The 17,879-nt window shown below is 35.1% G+C and overlaps 1 protein-coding gene across 2 annotated transcripts in view; it reads left to right on the top strand.

Annotated features, from left to right (window-relative positions):
* The window catches only part of FMN2 (formin 2), a 453,587-nt gene that overhangs the window by 225,613 nt on the left and 210,095 nt on the right, over positions 1-17,879 (top strand). For both annotated transcript variants that reach the window (XM_044003674.1, XM_044003673.1), the window contains one exon: positions 4,873-4,934. In XM_044003674.1, coding sequence (XP_043859609.1) covers positions 4,873-4,934 — 62 coding nt within the window. The remainder of the gene's footprint in view (positions 1-4,872; positions 4,935-17,879) is intronic.

Here is a 17,879-nt window from a genome sequence, read left to right as displayed (position 1 = left end):
AATAAATACTCATGTAACAATTATTTATTTGAAATTCCCATATTATTCCCTCTTTCTCCTCCATAACCTTTTCCTCCAGGATATAGCTGATATATTTCCAGAGACTTCAAATTTTATTCCTTTCTAAATTAAATAGAAATAATTTTCTTAGTATCCCTTTCCATTTTAATTAACTTCTTTCCTCTCTGTGATTTCTCTTTACTAAGAGATACAACCATGAGGCAAATGAGTAATAGGGAAAAGTAAAAAAATAATTTACAAAAAATGAAATAGCTGGTGACACAGAATCTAATCTATGCTTATTATTTTCTTAGTTTTAATTTAATGTGAAGGCACAGAATCATTAACCATTCTTAAATAGAAATTAGCCAAATGTACATATTAACTCCATAAACATCTACATTATTCTTGTCCTCATAAGTTAGCAATGATCTAAATAAGTGAATAACCTATTCTACTCTTTAAAAAATGTCCAGTGTTTCCTTTTGGCATCTTCCTGATCCATGAGCCCATTCACATAAAAATAAAACAGATACTCTCTAGTAAAATTAGGAGTAACACTTCTTTATATATATGTATGTATATATATATATATATATATATATGTGTGTGTGTGTATGTACATATATACATACATACATATATATATATATATATATATGGAATATAGCAAAAAATACTTTATAGACAGTTTAAAATTCTGATGAGTCCCAGACACTGATGGTATTTGTGAAGGCCCTGGAACAAAGATGCAAAAAAAATGAGTGCAAACTATTTATCCTTTAATCTTGAATTGCATTCACATTATCACTTAGTTGACTATTAAGGGGCCATGATTTATAGTGAATGAAGTAATCATAATTAGATATTACAACACTGATTTCCTGTCCAGTTCTTGGATTTATTCTTTGTTCTAAGATTATGTCTGTGGCTAGAAGTGTATTTGGTAAATAAATACATCAAAATGAAATAAAAAACACAACATCTATTTCTAGCTAACTGAAACAGATTTGGCTCTAGTTCCGTACTGAGCTAATTATGTCACACCCCAAGATATGTGAATAGTATTTCACTCTTTTATAGGGGAGGAAATTGAAACATAGGCCAAAAGTGAAATGCAATGTTTACTTAGTAAAGTAGTAACCAAGCCAGGAATTTATCTGAAATCTCAATGTTAAAATTCTGTAAATCGATTGTATGGTCCTCATGTAATGTCCCAGTATCCCAGTCCTTGGTTCAGGTAAATAAAATTTATTGAGGAGATGGGGGAAAAAAAAGCTAGAAAAAAGCATAATGGGGGCAGCTAGACGGCACAGTGGTAAAGCACCAGCCCTGGATTCAGGAGTACCTGAGTTCAAATCTGGCCTCAGACTCTTGACACTTACTTGACACTTATCCTGGGCAAGTCACTTAACCCTCATTGCCCTGCAAAAAACAAAAAACAAAAAACAAAACAATAACAAAAAAAGCATAATGTTGTGAAAACAGCCCTGGACTTGGAGTCAGAAAACCTGCATAAATAAATTTACTGGTTCCAATCATTACAAGCTAAATGACTTTCATTAATATTACTGATCCTCATTTTCCTCATCTATAAAATGAGAATACTTATCTATGCCCTATATTATAAAATGGTTGTTGTGGGGACTAATTAACATAATCTATGTAAGATAACTTTACAAATGGCAAAATGATTGATAAATATTCATTGTGTGAATATTTTATTTGTCCGTCTCTATGAAGCTCTAATGCTTATATATTTGCTGCTCATAATATTAGCTTCAATTTTACAGATGAAGAACTAAGGCCTGGAAAGGGAGTTCTTTGTAATAAGTCAATCAATAAGCATTTATTAAGTACCTACTGGTACTATGTACCAGACATCTTGCTAAGCACTGGAATAACAAAGAAAAGACAAACAACAACAACAAGAAACAAAAAACCAAATAACCCAAAAGAAAAACAACCCCTGCCTAGAGGAGCTTACAATCTAATGGGAGAGAAAACAAGAAAACATGTACAGACAAGCTATATACAAGATAAGTTGGAAATACTTAACAGGGTTGAAGGTACAAAAATTAAGAGGGATTGGGAAAGACTTCATGTAGAATTTTAGCTGGTACTTACTTAAAGGAAGCCAGGGAAGCCAAGAGGTTCAGATGAGGAAGGAGAAAATTCAAGAATGGGAGACAACCAGAGAAATTAATTGCTTAGAGCTGAGAGATGGAGAATCTTTGTTGTTCATGGAAGAGCAAGGAGCCTAGTGTTCACTGGATCAAAGAGTATGATATTTGAAAAGAGGTATAAGGTATAAGAAGATTGGAAATGTATGGAGGGGGTGCTATATTATGAAGGGCTTTGAGTGCCAAACAGAGGATTTTATATATTATCCTGGAGGTAATAGTGAGCCTTTGGAGTTTATTGAGAAGAGGAGGGTAATATGGCTACACTTACACTTTAGAAAAAGCACTTTGGTGGCTTAGTTGAGGATGGATGACTTGACTGGGGAGAAATTTATAGTAGACAGAACAACCAGCAAACTATTACAGTAGTCTAGGTGTGAGGTGATGAGTGCCTGTGCCATGGTGACAGCAATATCAGAAGAAAGAAAGGTGAATATTCAAGAAGTATTGCAAATTTTAAATCAGTAATCATTGGCAAAAGGTAGGATATGGGGGCATGGGAGATTATGAGTCAAGTATGACACCTAGCTTGTGAACCTGGTAAACTGACTCCAGGGCCAGTGCTCTACCCACTGCACCACCTAGCTGCCCCTAAGAATAAAGATAATACAGAGAATGAGAATGACAGAAGGGGCACACTGTTGGAGAAGATGAAGAGGGATTGCATCACTTGTTCAGGGAGAGGGCTTTGTCTTGGCAAGGAATAAGGCCACTTCTTTGTGTAATACTGTGGTAAATGAGGTAATGGGATGAGGTGGAGCTGAGAAGAGGAAAGGCATGGTGAATGGTCACAATTTTTTCAGTATCATATGAGACAAAGTTCTCAGCTGAGGTGGTGGGGAGAGGGGGAATCATGGGAGGTTTGAGGAAGCATGAAAAGGTTTAGAAGAGGCACTATGGGGAGTTGGGATAGTAAGTTGATAAGGGCGGTATAGGAGGGTTGCTTGGAAGTAGTGAGGGCCCAGTTGAAGTTATGCATCATAAATTTGTAGTGGATGGTTTTCTACCTTTGTTTAGCAGCATGTGTATGTGAGTGAAAGTGGCAGGTGTTGGGAGTAACCCTAGGCTGAAGTCCAGCCTCAGCAGGACATAGTCAGCAATATGATAAGAGAGCCAAGGACTCAAGAGAACCCAATGCAGAGTTGAACTGGTCTGCCAAGGGGTCAGTGTGAGGAAAAGAGGAGATCTGAGTATTTCCCAGAAATTGAAATGGGTTTATCAAGTGAGTAGAAGTATCATCTTTTCTTTGGTATAATTCTGGCTGATGTATCTGGAGCATGCCCACAGCTTGAACATAGAAGCGCTAAATTATCTTGCTCAAATCACTCATCCTTTTAGCAATTCTACCTCCTATCTGCATTCCATGTATGTTGCCAGTATCCATAAGATAATGTTGTATTTGTGTTTTAACCTTTGTGGAGTTAGAGGCATACTGTATGATATAAAGCAGAGCTATCAAACACCAGCATCATTCCCTAGTGTAGCCTCAACCAGACTAACTTAATTTAAATAAATTAAAATACAATAGATCATAAATAATATTGATATGCAATTTTCTAAGTCAATATGCAACTGGCAGGGGTTGTTATGTACAGTTTATTGGCCCCCATTTCTATTTGAGTTGGACAGCACTGATATTGAGAATAAGTAAATAATACACATGAGTATTAACTTTGTGGATTAGCTCTAGGAAGACTTTCATCTCAGATAACTTTGTCTCTTGCCACACAGCTTATATTTGGACTAACTTGCCCCATTTCCACCAATCATATAGATTAATTTAAATACTAGGCTAAATAAGATGCAAATAAAGATTATCAAGTATAATGTATAATAAAGCCTCATACAAAAATAGTCTTTGAATTTTGTTATTACTTATTTTAGACTGGGGCAGCTAGGTGGTGAAGTGGATAAAGCACCAGCCCTGGATTCAGGAGGACCTTAGTTCAAATGCGGCCTCAGACACTTGACACTTACTAAAGCTGTGTGACCCTGGGCAAGTCACTTAACCCCTGTTGCCCCACAGTGCAGTTTATTTTAGACTATCTATGGTGCTTTATCCCTTAGAATGAATAATCAAGTTGAGTATAAAATGTATTGGCACCCTTTTAAATTTTTTGAATAGGTCCTATATCCTTTTAAATCACAAAATGCTGCACCAAAGAATTAGTATTAATGGACAGCCAGAAAAACAACTTGTTGGTTTAGTAATAGAACATTTAACCTTTGTCAAGTGTTTTAAAGTAAACTGGATGATGTCTGGATTAGTCATTTTAAGACTGAAGTCTACTGGTGACAAGAGAAAAGCTGCTTATTTTTCAGGCATGGTAAAGATTTTTCTAATTCTTTTTGTCAGGGCATGAATATCAGGGCAAAGCTTCCCAATGATCTTCAGTTTATAGTTAAACTCTACTTGTGAGATTGGATAGCTAGATCCGTGCAGCATTATGAGGTTTTCTTTTGTTTCTTCTTTGTTTTTTATCATGACACCTACATCTATAAGAATACTGACTTTTGGTTTTAGCACTGGAGCTAATGGAGTCATTTGATCTCAAACTTGAAAGTATGTGACTGCAGACTTAGGAAGCCATTTTGCAATGTATAGAATGGCCAGGAAGCTTTTCATAATGAGTTTACTATCACCTTAATCACTAACTAGTATTTCTTTTTTGCCTTTTTTTTTAAACAGCTGTTGTGAACTTGGATAACTCTGTGGTTGACCTGGAGACCCTTCAAGCCCTCTATGAAAATGTGAGTAGTAGAAAGAAGTCTGAATACACACAGAAACACATAAGTCTCTCTGTCTCTCCTTTTCTCTTCCCCTCCCTTCCTTCCTCTCTCTGTCTCTCTTTCCCCCCATCTCTCTCTTCCTCCCTCCCTATCTCTTTATTTAGATATCTGTAAAGATATAGATGTATTCATATATATGCAAATATTTGTATATACATTTACATATATGCACTGGGAGTGAGCATATATGCAAATAGGATATCTTTTAAATACATTTATCTATTGCTATGTATTTTTTAAAAAGAAAATTATCTACCCTGTTTAAAAATTAGAAGAGATTTTGGAGAGAGAAATTTAGATTTATCTCTTTTAAAGAACATGTATGCAATAGGCTATATAGTAACAGGTCTAAGGCCTAGATACAGTATTCTCATGAATAAACACTTTAACTTGGTCCTGCCTAGCTCACAGATTCATTAGTACACTAAAGGCTCTCACAAGTACCCACTGGCAGAAAACTTATAAACAGGATGTGGTAACTTATGATTACTATTAATATAGCAGCATGGTTGTCCCATTCCTGATGAATCTTCTATTCCTTCCTTCCACTTAAACCTCTATATTCTCCATGAATATTCCCTTTTTTTTTTTTTTGGCGGGGCAATGGGGGTTAAGTGACTTGCCCAGGGTCACACAGTTAGTAAGTGTCAAGTGTCTGAGGCCGGATTTGAACCCTGGTCCTCCTGAATCCAGGGCCGGTGCTTTATCCACTGCGCCACCTAGCCACCCCTGTGAATATTTCCTGAGCAGCTCCAACCTGGACTTTCAGTTTGAATATTACTAGCTATGAATCTGTTGGTGGACAACTGAAATCTTGGCTTGACATGCAGAGAGTTTCCTCTTTTACACTCCCTACTCCCTTGAGCATTACTTAGTTTTACAAATTATACTACTTACCCTACAGTATGACCCATATCACAGATACCATTAGTGTTATTCAAAATATATCACATGGTACCTAAGATGCTATTAAACACATAAAAGGCTTTTGATGAATAGTTGTTAATAATAAATAATAATAATATTAAAGATTACTCACATTTATATGTACAAATATAAAGTTTTTGTTAACAGCCCCTCTGAAATTATATAGTATAATTATACTCATTTTATGAATTGGGAAAACTGAAACCCAGAGAGACTGAATCATCTAAAGTCATATGTCTAACAATTAAGAACCACTACTTCAATAAATTTACTTATTTAATAACAAACCAATCAAACTAGCAGAGGATTATTTTATAAAGCTAGAAAAATAATAATTAAATTCATCAGGAATAACAAATGGTCAATAATCTAAAAGAAAATATTTTGTAAAGTGGCAAAAAACAGGAGCCTATCAATTTATAATATATACATTTGGTGTGTATACACACATAAAGATATAATCATCACATATGAAAGTTATAATCATCAAAATAATTTAGTACTGGTTAAGAAATAGAGAGATGGATCAAACTTATGAGGTATGTAGCACACAAAATCATATGAAATGTGTAACCTAATATTCAGTAAACACAAATATCTAAGTTGCAGGGTTAATTCACTTTTTTGACAAAAAATAGGGCACATAAAGGTTTTCGTTGTACATTTTAAATCAGGAATGGGACAGGTATTTATTTACTCTACTGAAAAGAAATATTAGACATTTTTAAAAGACTATGACAAGCACATATTGGAAGAAGACATAAAATAGGATACAGTAATTTGTAACTACTATTGCATACGCCCAGGATGCTAAGATTTTAATATCAGAACATGAAGCAGTTTGAGGACTATTGAATAGGTAGTTTACATTTGGTTTTGACTCTGTCCTCAAAGTCTTCAAAGTCACTGTGTTCTGGCCAACTAGACAAGGGGCTAGACTTATCCCCCAGCTGTTGTTCATTTTCTCCAAAAGCACTAGAGTAGGTGCCAGGAATTCCTTCCAAAGTATATCTGGCACTGACTGAGGACCTAGGATCTTCAGACATCTCAAACTTACAAGGTCTTCTCAGAGTCTAAAACACCTCTCTCCACAATGATATTCAATTACCTCTGATCAAGGAAAGAAACACAATACAGAAAAGATAGCCAGAGGCCAAGGCACAAGCTTGCTGAGTGGAGCCCTTCTCTAGGTGCCTTGTGGAAGTAGTTGACATGCCAAAAGGTCATGGTACTAGAAAGGCACCAGCTCTGTTCCTATACCTTTAGTAAGAGGCACAAAACATCTTCACAGATTCAGGTGATGGAAAGAAAGAGATCAGTCATGTTTGGGTCATTCCCTTTTAAAGATATACTGAGTCAGAAACTTTTCCTTCCCAGCAGCCAATAAGGGAGTTACTTGATCATACTTGAGGATACCCGAGTGCTAAACTAGCACACATGGTCAGCCAGAAACAGGCAGAAAAAGTCTTCACATGCCCTGTTACTCATCAATACTAAGTGGCAGAAATGACAAATCCAGGTTTTCTAAGTCCAAGGTTCTTTTCATGCTGCCACACTGAATTAAATGCATTTGGATTAAGCATGAAATTAGATTAGACCATCAGTTATTGGAGGGATTTGGGGAGAGTGTGTTCATGCCTCATTACAAACATATTACTACTACTGGAAAAGTAACTAAAAGCATGCAGACCATAAGACCAATGGCTGTGCAATACATATATCCACTTGGAAATAATAGAACTCCAAATGAAACACATATCACTTCCTTACCCACTAATAGGGGAAAGAGAAGAATAGAGATGTTGCCCTGCTTTTCCTTTTTCTCTTGTCTCTATGGTGTGACATGGAAAGAAATGGAAAGTAGACTATCAACTTTGGCACTGAATAAGATTTTCCAAATTTGCCTTTATAATAAGTCCATAGTCACTACTGCAGTCAATCTTTGTATGCTAAGAAAAGTATATGTATTCATGCATATTATTTAGCAATATCCTTGATCTGATATGTTCTCCAGATAGTTTTACTTTTTAAAAAAAATACTGATTTAATATTACAATGATCATATTGCATTTATTTTGTCTTTCTCATACCCACCCACAATTGAAAAAGGAAAAACAAAATATTTTTAAGAAACATGCATAATGGGAAGGCAGAGCCAAGATGGCAAAGAGAAGCCAATGAGTTGCCTGAGCTCTCCTTAGATTCCCTCCAAAAGAACATTAAATCAAGCCTCTGGATGGATTCTGAAACTGCAGAACTTGCAAAAAGACAGAGAGACACAGTCCTCCAACCAGAGATAATTTAGAAGACTTCAGGAAAGGTCAGTCTCACTCGGGCAAAAATGTGGTGCAGTACACCACAGCACAGTGCAGTGTGGAGGGGGTCAGGGCAAGGCATCAGGAAGCTGTAGGCCACAGCCAAGCAACTGAGGCCCCTGGATCCTGGCTCAAAAAGCTGGTGGCGCAGCAGGCCAGTGGTGAAACACACCAGCACTAGCTGAGAGGGCAGGCTGCAAGCTAGAGGGCCACCCACAGGACAGGTATGATGAGGTCTGGCCATCCCAGCACACCGGGGCAAACCCATGGCAGTAAGAAATCCACAAGCCATGGAGGCCTCAGTGTAGAAAGCCAGTGACACAGCCCTTATACCCCAGCACAAGAAGCTTGAAACAGGGACCCTGGTGCCCCCAGAGCAGTCCTCAACTTTAAAAAAAGAAAAAATAAGCTGCAATATGAGTAAGAAACAAAAAAGATCTCTTACCATTGAAAGCTTCTGTGTGGACAGGGAAGAGGCAAACACAAACTCAGATGAGGACAATACTCTCAAATTGCCTACATGTGAAGCCTCAAGAGAGAAGATAAATTGGTCTCAAGAACAAAAAGCCTTCTTGGAAGAGCTCAAAAAGGATTTTCAAAATCAATGCAGAGGGGCAGCTAGGTAGCACAGTGGATAGAGCACTGGCCCTGGAGTCAGGAGGACCTGAGTTCAAATCCAGCCTCAGACGCTTAACACGTACTAGCTGTGTGACCCTGGGCAAGTCACTTAACCCCAGTTGCCTCACCAAAAAAAAAAAATCAATGCAGAGAAGTAAAAGAAAAAATGTAGAGAGAAATGAAAGCAACACAAGAAAATTATGAAAAAAAAATCAGCAGCTTGGAAAAGGAAGCACAAAGATTGACTGAAGAAAACAATTCTTTAAAATTCTTTAAAAATGTATTTGTCCAAAATTTGGCCAAAATTTCATTGGGAAAAAAAGGTGCACAATCTCACTGAAGAAAACAATGCCTTAAAAATTTAAATTGGACAGTTGGAAGATAATGACTTTATGAGACAAACTTTATGAGGAAAACTCCAAGGAATATTGTAGCCAAATTCCAGAATTATTGGGTGAAGGAGAAAATACTCCAAGCAGCCAGAAAGAAGCAATTTCAATATCATGGAGCCACAGTCAGGATTGCTCAGGACCTGGCAGCTTCAACATTAAAGGATTGCAAAGCTTGGAATATGATATTCCCGAAGGCAAAGGAACTTGGATTGTAGCCAAGAATCTATTACCCAGAAAAACTGATTATTCTCTTTCAGGGGAAAAGATGGACATTCAATGAAATAAGGGATTTTCAAGGTTTCCTGATCGAAAGAAACATGCATAATGAAATAAAGTAAAACCACCTTGACCATGTCCAAAACTGTTTATCTCTTTTTATGTCTGGTGTACATAGTTTCTCTCTCAGGAGGTGAGTCACATGGTTCATCATTGTTCCTCTCGTATCACAATTGTTCTGATCAGAGTTCTTAAATCTTTTAAAGTTGTCTTTGCAATGTAGTCATTATTTAGTAAAACTTTCTGATTCTATTCACTTCTATTTGCATCATTTCATGGAAATTTTCCTGAGTTTCTCTTAAACCATTGTTTTTTTTTTTTCATTTCTTATGGCATGGTAGCATTCTATTATATTCATAAAGCATACCTTGTTTATGCATTCCCCAATTGATGGACACCCCTTCAGTTTCTAGTTCTGTGCTACCAGAAAAAGAATGAAATTAATATTTTTTATATAGGACTCCTTTTCTTCTTTCTTTGATCTCTTTGCAATATAAGCCTAGTGGAGGTATCACTGGATCAAAGGGTACTGTGATGTTTTAGGCATGGGTCCAAATTGTGTTCCAAGATGACTTTATCAATTCACAGTTTCTCTAACAATAAATTTAAGTTTACCATTACCTTCCATTTAAAAAAAAAATTCCTCTTTTGCATCTTTGCCAATCTGTTAGATATGAAGTGGATTATGAGAAGTCTGTTAGTAATTTGGAGAATTTTTTAGACAAATATGACTATTGATAGTTTAGCTTGCATTCCTCTATAAACTGCCTTTTTATAATCTTGGACCATTTGTCAACTGTAGAATGGCTCTTATTCCTTAAATAGAATGGAAAGAAGATATTTATCAGAGGAACTTATTACAATGATTTTTTTTTTCAAATTTCCTTCTTTCTTATTTTAGCTGCATTGGTGTGGTTTATAAAAATTAATTCATATAACCAAAATTGTCCTTTTTATCTTCTATGATCCTTTGTAACCCTTAGCCATGATCACCACTCTTATAAATTTATTTGAAAGAAATTTTATTTCTTTTTCTTAATGATATGACCTTTTATATCTAAGTCATATATGTATTTGGATCTATATCATGGGAGGTATTCATCCACACCTTCCAGAAATTGTTGTCAATAGTAGTAGTAGTAGTAGGCTTCCAACAGTCACGGGGGACCATGGATCAGCACCTTGAAGAGCCACAGGCCACAGTGTGGCTGTGCAGTCTGATATGGGAGCCACAGCTCCTGCCTCAACGAGGTCATCGGGAAACTGTGCTCTCTGTTGCCCATCGGTTCCTGTGTCTCATTCGTTTTTCTTCCTCCTGAGCTTTAAGGCTGGCCCATCTCAGCTGCACACAAGCTGCTCCTGAGTACTGAACTCCATCTGGCGTGGTCCTTGGCCATCTCCTCCCAGCTGTTGATGTCTATTCCCAGATAAATCAAATAGTAAATCTGTAACACAATAGAATGGTTATTTGTGTTGAAAAAAAAAACAGGGCTACTAAGTTTATTTACTTCTATTTGTTATGTAATTCATACTTTATGAATACTTTTTTTTTGGGGGGGGCAATACGGGTTAAGTGACTTGCCCAGGGTCACACAGCTAGTAAGTGTCAAATGTCTGAGGCCAGATCTGAACTCAGGTTCTCCTGAATCCAAGGCTAGTGCTTTATCCACTGTGCCACCTAGCTGCCCCCTTTATATATATACTTATACTGCTAAACTTTTCTACTTTTTAACTAGTATCAAATTGTTTTGATATTTACTGCTTAGGACTACAATTTAATATCTGATACTGCTGGGTCACTGTCCTTCTTACTTTTTCCATTGTTCTTTTGAGATGGTTGAAATTTTGTTCTCCTAAATCAATTTTAAAATATTTTTCCAGCTCTATAAAGTAATCCTTTAGTAGTTTATCTAGAATAGCACAGAATAAAGAAATAATGTTAGGTATTATTATTATTATTAACCTACTTAGTATTAATTAATATAAGCATTCTTTCCTTTTCCCTATGTTTATTCCATTAATTTATTTTCTTGCCTCATGGCAATGGCCAATAAGAATGGACTGATATGATCATGTATCATTTTTTATCATATCCCATGAGCAATTAATACTTCTTGAATGATTTAGTCTTTATTTCTATAAAAGTGTTTTGTAGTTGTATGCAAATAGTTCCTTTTTGTGTCTTAGCTAATAGATTCCCAAATGATTTGTACAGTCTGTCATTATTTAAAATTCATTCCTGATTTTTCTGAGGTGTTATATAGAATACTGATGATTTATTTGGATAATCTTATATCCTGAAACTTTCCTGAAGTTACTGTTTCAATTAATTTTATTTGGCTGTTTAGGGTTCTCTCTTTAAACCATGTTGTCTGAAAAAAATGATTAATGTTTCCCCTTTGTCTATGCTTATTCCCTTAAATTCTTATTCTTGTCTTATGGTTATAACTAGTATTTCTAACATTACGTCAGATAGTAGTGGTAACAACATAAAGCTTTACTTTCTTATTGGAAAGGACCTTACTTTATTTCCATCTCATGTGCTAACCTCTCTTGGTTATTGATAGATATTGCTTATAGTAATAAGAGCTCCAATTATTTTTATGTTTTCTAGTATTTCAACAGAAATAGATTTTACATATTGCTGAAAGATTTTTCTGTATATAATCATGATTTTTGTTACTCTTATAAATATTGTCTATTACATTAATATAGTTTTCCTAATATTGAATCAATCCTATATATAGCATCTTCACTAAGATTTCATTTAGAATTTTTGCACCTCTGTTCATCAGGGATATTGGACTGCAATTTTTTCTCTGTTTTAATTCACTTTGTTTAATGTAAAAAACCAACATTTGTATCATAGAATGAGTAGAATCCACTTTCCTATTGTTGAATATACTTTATTCCATATTAGAGAAATATTTCAATATTTGAGAAAATTCATTTACAAATCTATTTGGTCCTATTTTTCCCCTTGTTCTTTATTTATAGTTTGTTCAATTGCTTCTTTCTGAGATTGTTTTTTTTAATCTTGATTTCTTGTTCTGATAATTAGAACATTTTATAATCTTGCCAATATTCACCATTCCATTTAAGATTTTTATTATCTTGTAGTATAGTTTCACACTATAGTTTTTAGTAATTTGATTTATATTTTTATGTGTTGTGAATTCTCATTTTTCATTTTCATTACTAATTATTTGATTTTTCTTTTTATAAATCAACATTACTAAACATTTGTTTTATTAGTTTTATCAAGTCTATTTATTTATTTATTCCTTCATTCATTTATATATTTATTTATATTTATATGCCTTTTTGTGTATGTGTGTGTATTCTCCCCATTCTGTTTCTCCCTTCCTACTTCTTTCATGCAAATTCTTTTTAGCCCTTTATTTTATTTCTATGGTGTTGTATCATCATCATCTTATGATCACACCCTCTGTCTACATAGACTCTTTCTAATCATTCTTTTAATACATTTTTTAGACTTACAAATATTATAATACCTTAAATATTACCTTATGACCACAGGCTCTTTACATATACTTCTTTTTTTTTTTTTTTTTTTTTTTTAGTGAGGCAATTGGGGTTAAGTGACTTGCCCAGGGTCACACAGCTAGTTAAGTATTAAGTGTCTGAGGCCGGATTTGAACTCAGGTACTCCTGACTCCAGGGCCGGTGCTCTATCCACTGCGCCATCTAGCTGCCCCTCTTTACATATACTTCTAACTGCATTAAAATTACTTTTATAACAAAGTATTAAGAATTACAAATATTACTTTATAATACAGAACTAGAAATACTGTTACCTTATTAAATTTCTTGCAGTTTTTATTTCTTGTTTCTTTTTTACCTTTTTATGTTTCACTTGACCTCTGTACTTAAGTTTCACTTGAACCTTGTATTTGGAAGTCAAATTTCCCATTCAACTCTGGTCTTTTAATAAAAAATGCTTTAAATTCCTATATTTCATTAAATGTACATTTTCCCCCAAAAAAAGATTATATTCAGTTTTGCTGGGTATGTAATTCTTGATTGTAAACCTAACTCCTTTGCCTTTCAGTATATTATGTTCCAAAACCCTGCAATTCTTTAATGTGGAAGCTGCCAAATCCTGTATAATTCTGACTGTAGCTATACCGTATATGAATTGTTTCTTTTTGGTTGCTTGCAATGCCTTTTCTTTGATCTGTAAGTTTTGAAATTTGGCTATAATATTCCTGGGAGTTTCATTTTGGATTCTTTTGATATCTATTTTGCCCTCTGCTTCTATTATTTCAGGGCAATTTTCCGAGATAATTTCTTGAAAGATATTGTCCAGTCTTTTATTTTTTTTTTTGGTCATATCTTTCAGGTAGTCTAATAATTCTTAAATTATCTTTGCTGGATCTCTTCTATTCAGTTCTTTTTTCGATGAGAAATTTTACATTTTCTTCCATTTTTTTTTTGCTTTTCTGATTTTATTTTTACTGCATCTTTGTGTCTTACAGAGTTGCTAGTTTTCATTTATTAAATTTTGATTTTTAAAGAATTATTTTCTTCATTTGCTTTTTGTGATTCCTTTTCCATTAGGCCAAATCTGTTCCTTAGGGAATTATTTTCCTCAGTAATTTTTTGTATTTTTATATTATTATCTTGTACATCTTTTTCATGGTTCTGCTGTATCTCTCCCAATCTTTCCTCAACCTCTCTAATTTGATTTTCCGAGTCCTTTTTAAGCTCTTCTAGGAATTTATTTTGGGCCTGAGACCAATTTGTACTTCTCTTTGAAGGTTCACCTGTACTCATTTTGCTACTGTCCTCCTCTATATTAATGTCTTGAGACATTAATTTTTTTATTGAAGTAGCTGTCAATAGTCAAACTTTTTTCATTGTTTTCCATTGGGTTTTTTTACTCATGTTCTGTCAGCTGGGCCCTGGAGGAGTGATCCCTTTGAAATAGTCTCTCTGCAGGGAGGTCACAGGGGTGGGAATCTGTTTTTGACCTGCTTGAGTGAGGCTTCACTGCTGTTCAGCAGGTTCAGAGGTCTGGCATAGGCCTCTGCTGTGAGCCCAGAAGCTGTTTCTGTTGCTGCTGCTCCTGGACCTCACTTCCCTCCCACCCAGGTAAGACAAATTTTTCCTTCTGGGCTGGTAGATTGTTTCCCTGTTCCTTGGGTGAATTCAGAGGCAGTTTTATGTCGCTTTAGAGGGGGAACCTGGGAGAGTTGCAGTGGGTTGCTTCCTCACTCAGCCATCTTGGTGATCTTATGCGTCCTCAATATTTGAACTCTTTTTTTTTTCCTGACTGCTTGAAGCATTTTTTTTTTAATTGACTTGGAAGCTATGGTTTTAGGCTATTACATTCCTGGGGGTTTTCACTTTAGAGTGACTGGAGGGGAAAGTTAACTGGTGATTTCATTCTATTTTCATTTTTCCCACTACTTCCAATAAGTCTGTGCAGTTTTTCTTCATAATTTCCTGAAATCTGCTATCCAGAATTTTAAAAAATTTAATTTTAAAAAAGTTTGTAGCTATTAATTTCCATTAGTCGAGTGATTCTTAAATTATCTGTCTTTGACCTGTTTTCCTGTTCAGTTGTTTTTGATATGAGATGCTTTCCATTTTTGAAAAAAATCAATCTTTTGGGGTTTTTATAGTCATATCAGTATGCATGTAACATATACACATATATATACATGTAATATTTCTTGTTATCTCATGGAGTTATCTTTTGTTTGCTATTATCTAATTTTCTGGGAGTATATTAATTGGGTTAGATTTTGTACCTCTTGAAATAAGCTGATAATTTTATCTTCAAGTACTATGATTTCTTTACTATACTCTGATTTCTAATTTTTGCCTTAACACTTTAAAAAACAAAACGAACTTCTTGGTTCATATCTTCCAAGAATTCTAGTTGACCTTGTTAATGAGCTGTCTTTTTCTTTAATGCTTTGTTTTTAGAGTCATTCCCTCATTCTGGGTTTGTGTCTTGAGTGACCCTTTCTCCATAATACCTTTTTTTTATTATTATTATAAATTGTAACTTTGTAATAGGGCCAGGCTCTGTGAGTTTCAGGAGAGAATGGTGGAGCTTTATATGTTCCTATTATATGGTGTCCTGCCAGTATATTCTCCATGTATTGAGTGCTGTGTTCTTTAAATATCTTGTGGACAATCCAGGAAGCTGCAAAATTACAATGTGTCCAAAGTGGTCTGATCTAGGACATACAATAATCACTTCCCACCTGGCCTGACCTGACTCTTATAGGATCTAAACCCCAGTTTGGGTATGGCTAACATAAGTACAGACTTGCCTCTTAGTGAAGTTCAAGTAGAACATGGCTCCCCATAGACTTTAAGTACCTGGAAGGCTCTGAAAGTTCAGAGAGATCTACAGTGCTCTAGCATACTCCTGGTCTGTGACTACAGTTTGAATCTCAAATCCCTCTTTTAGACCAGAGCAACATTCCTGCTCTATTCATAGTTCTACCTCTATTCATAGTTCTTGCCCTAATAACTTGCTTGTAGGCTCGAATTATGAGCCTAGACAAATGATATATTGTTTCCTTCTTTAATAGATCAAAATCTAATGGACTTCAATTTCTTTATTATGGTAGAAGATAAGTAGGTTGTCTTAATTCCACCCATTCTATCATCTTTGTTAGTCTATTCCATATAGCTTTCCAATCACATTTTTTTTTCTTGAAACTAGACAAGAATTCATTAAATAACATTTAGTGAAGCAATCCAGTGTTTAGCACAGTGCCTGGCACATCTTATGTACTTAATACATGTTTATAGATTGATTGAATCAACATTTTTGTTTAGTCATATGGTAATAATCATCTTTTCAGTGGTCTAAAAATATCAGCAATGAACATTTTTTTGACTATCAACAGAATTTTGTAGTCTAGTAGACATTGTGGGTGAAATACCAAACAGAAAGTGAGGACCATATATTCATTTTGATAAAACTGAATAAAAAGGTACAGAAACACACACAAACATGTCAGTTATATACATAAATTCATATGTATAACCATTTCTAAAGAGAAATGTCATCAAATATAAAATAAAACTTTTTTATCCATAGAGTGAAAACAAGAAATTTGTGTGGATTTAGCAAATATTTTTCTCTAGCTATAAGTCATGGTTCTGACAAATGATGGAATTGGTAAAGTACAAAACAGCATTTCTATTGCCAATGCCCTAAAAGTGATGCTACCATTTACTATTTAAAAGGTATTTTAGTCACATTATATTTGGTTTCTAAAGTTGAATTGCTATAGTGATTATAAGTCAACAGGATCTTCCCCCCTTTCTATGGCTGTGTGACCTTGGGCAAACCACTAAATTCATTTCATTTCCCCAGGCATATTTCTTGGGCCGTAAGTAGCAGAATAGTTGCTGAGCTGGATTGGCAGAAAGGATTTCTTTACACAGAATTCTGTCTAAAAATGAAATCATAGATTCAGACTGTTTCACCACTACCATTCCATAAAAGAGAAATCATTTGAGGCAGCTAGGTGGTGCAGTGGATAGAGCACAAGTCCTGGAGGCAGGAGGACCTGAGTTCAAACCTGGCCTCAGACACTTGACACTTACTAGCTGCGTGACCCCAGGCAAGTCACTTAACTCCAATTGCCTTACCAAAAAAAATAAGAGAGAGAGAGAGAGAGAGAGAGAGAGAGAGAGAGAGAGAGAAAGAGAGAGAGAGAGAATTCAAATCTGTTTCCCAAATTCCCTTATTTCTAAAAGAACACTTTTTCTTTTGTTATATCTCTGCAGCTTTTCTTTTTCCTTTATCCCTCTGGCTAACTACATGTAAGAAGTGTGCAATTTTTTGAGCTCTCGCTTTAGAGATTGTGTACCTTATTCTTTCTTATGATGAAAACAGAGATAGCAAAGCAAGTTTGAGTTTATTTTTTAAAGCAATACCCAGAACAATCTTTCCATGTTTTTGAGTTACTAATGGTGTGTTTATACATGACTGATATAAATAAGGAGGCATACTGTATGAAATGTACATCTGTGGTGTAACTTGGCAGTAAAGCTGCCCACTTCCTGTAGACTTTCCCCAAACTCTACAACTATATATTAGCTAGATTAAAACAGGCCACAGCTTTATTCTGGTATGATGTATACATACTTCTATGTACCCAACCAAAAAGAATCATGTGAGTCTGTGCCAAAAGAAGTTGTAACCTCAAAATGTTCCCATTTACTTTAATTCATTATGGGTACTATCACTAGAAAAGTGGCCATTCCAATTCTTGAAATTTGGCACAATTTCTTGTGCATGCATGCAAATAAAATAGAGTGTGAAAGTTCAATGGCCTGATCTTTTATCATCAAAGATGCTAAATGGGCTTGAAGATATAGTA

This window comes from Dromiciops gliroides, chromosome 4 (genome assembly GCF_019393635.1).
Source record: "Dromiciops gliroides isolate mDroGli1 chromosome 4, mDroGli1.pri, whole genome shotgun sequence".
Classification (NCBI taxonomy): domain Eukaryota; kingdom Metazoa; phylum Chordata; class Mammalia; order Microbiotheria; family Microbiotheriidae; genus Dromiciops; species Dromiciops gliroides.
This window is presented reverse-complemented; position numbering and strand designations above follow the sequence as displayed.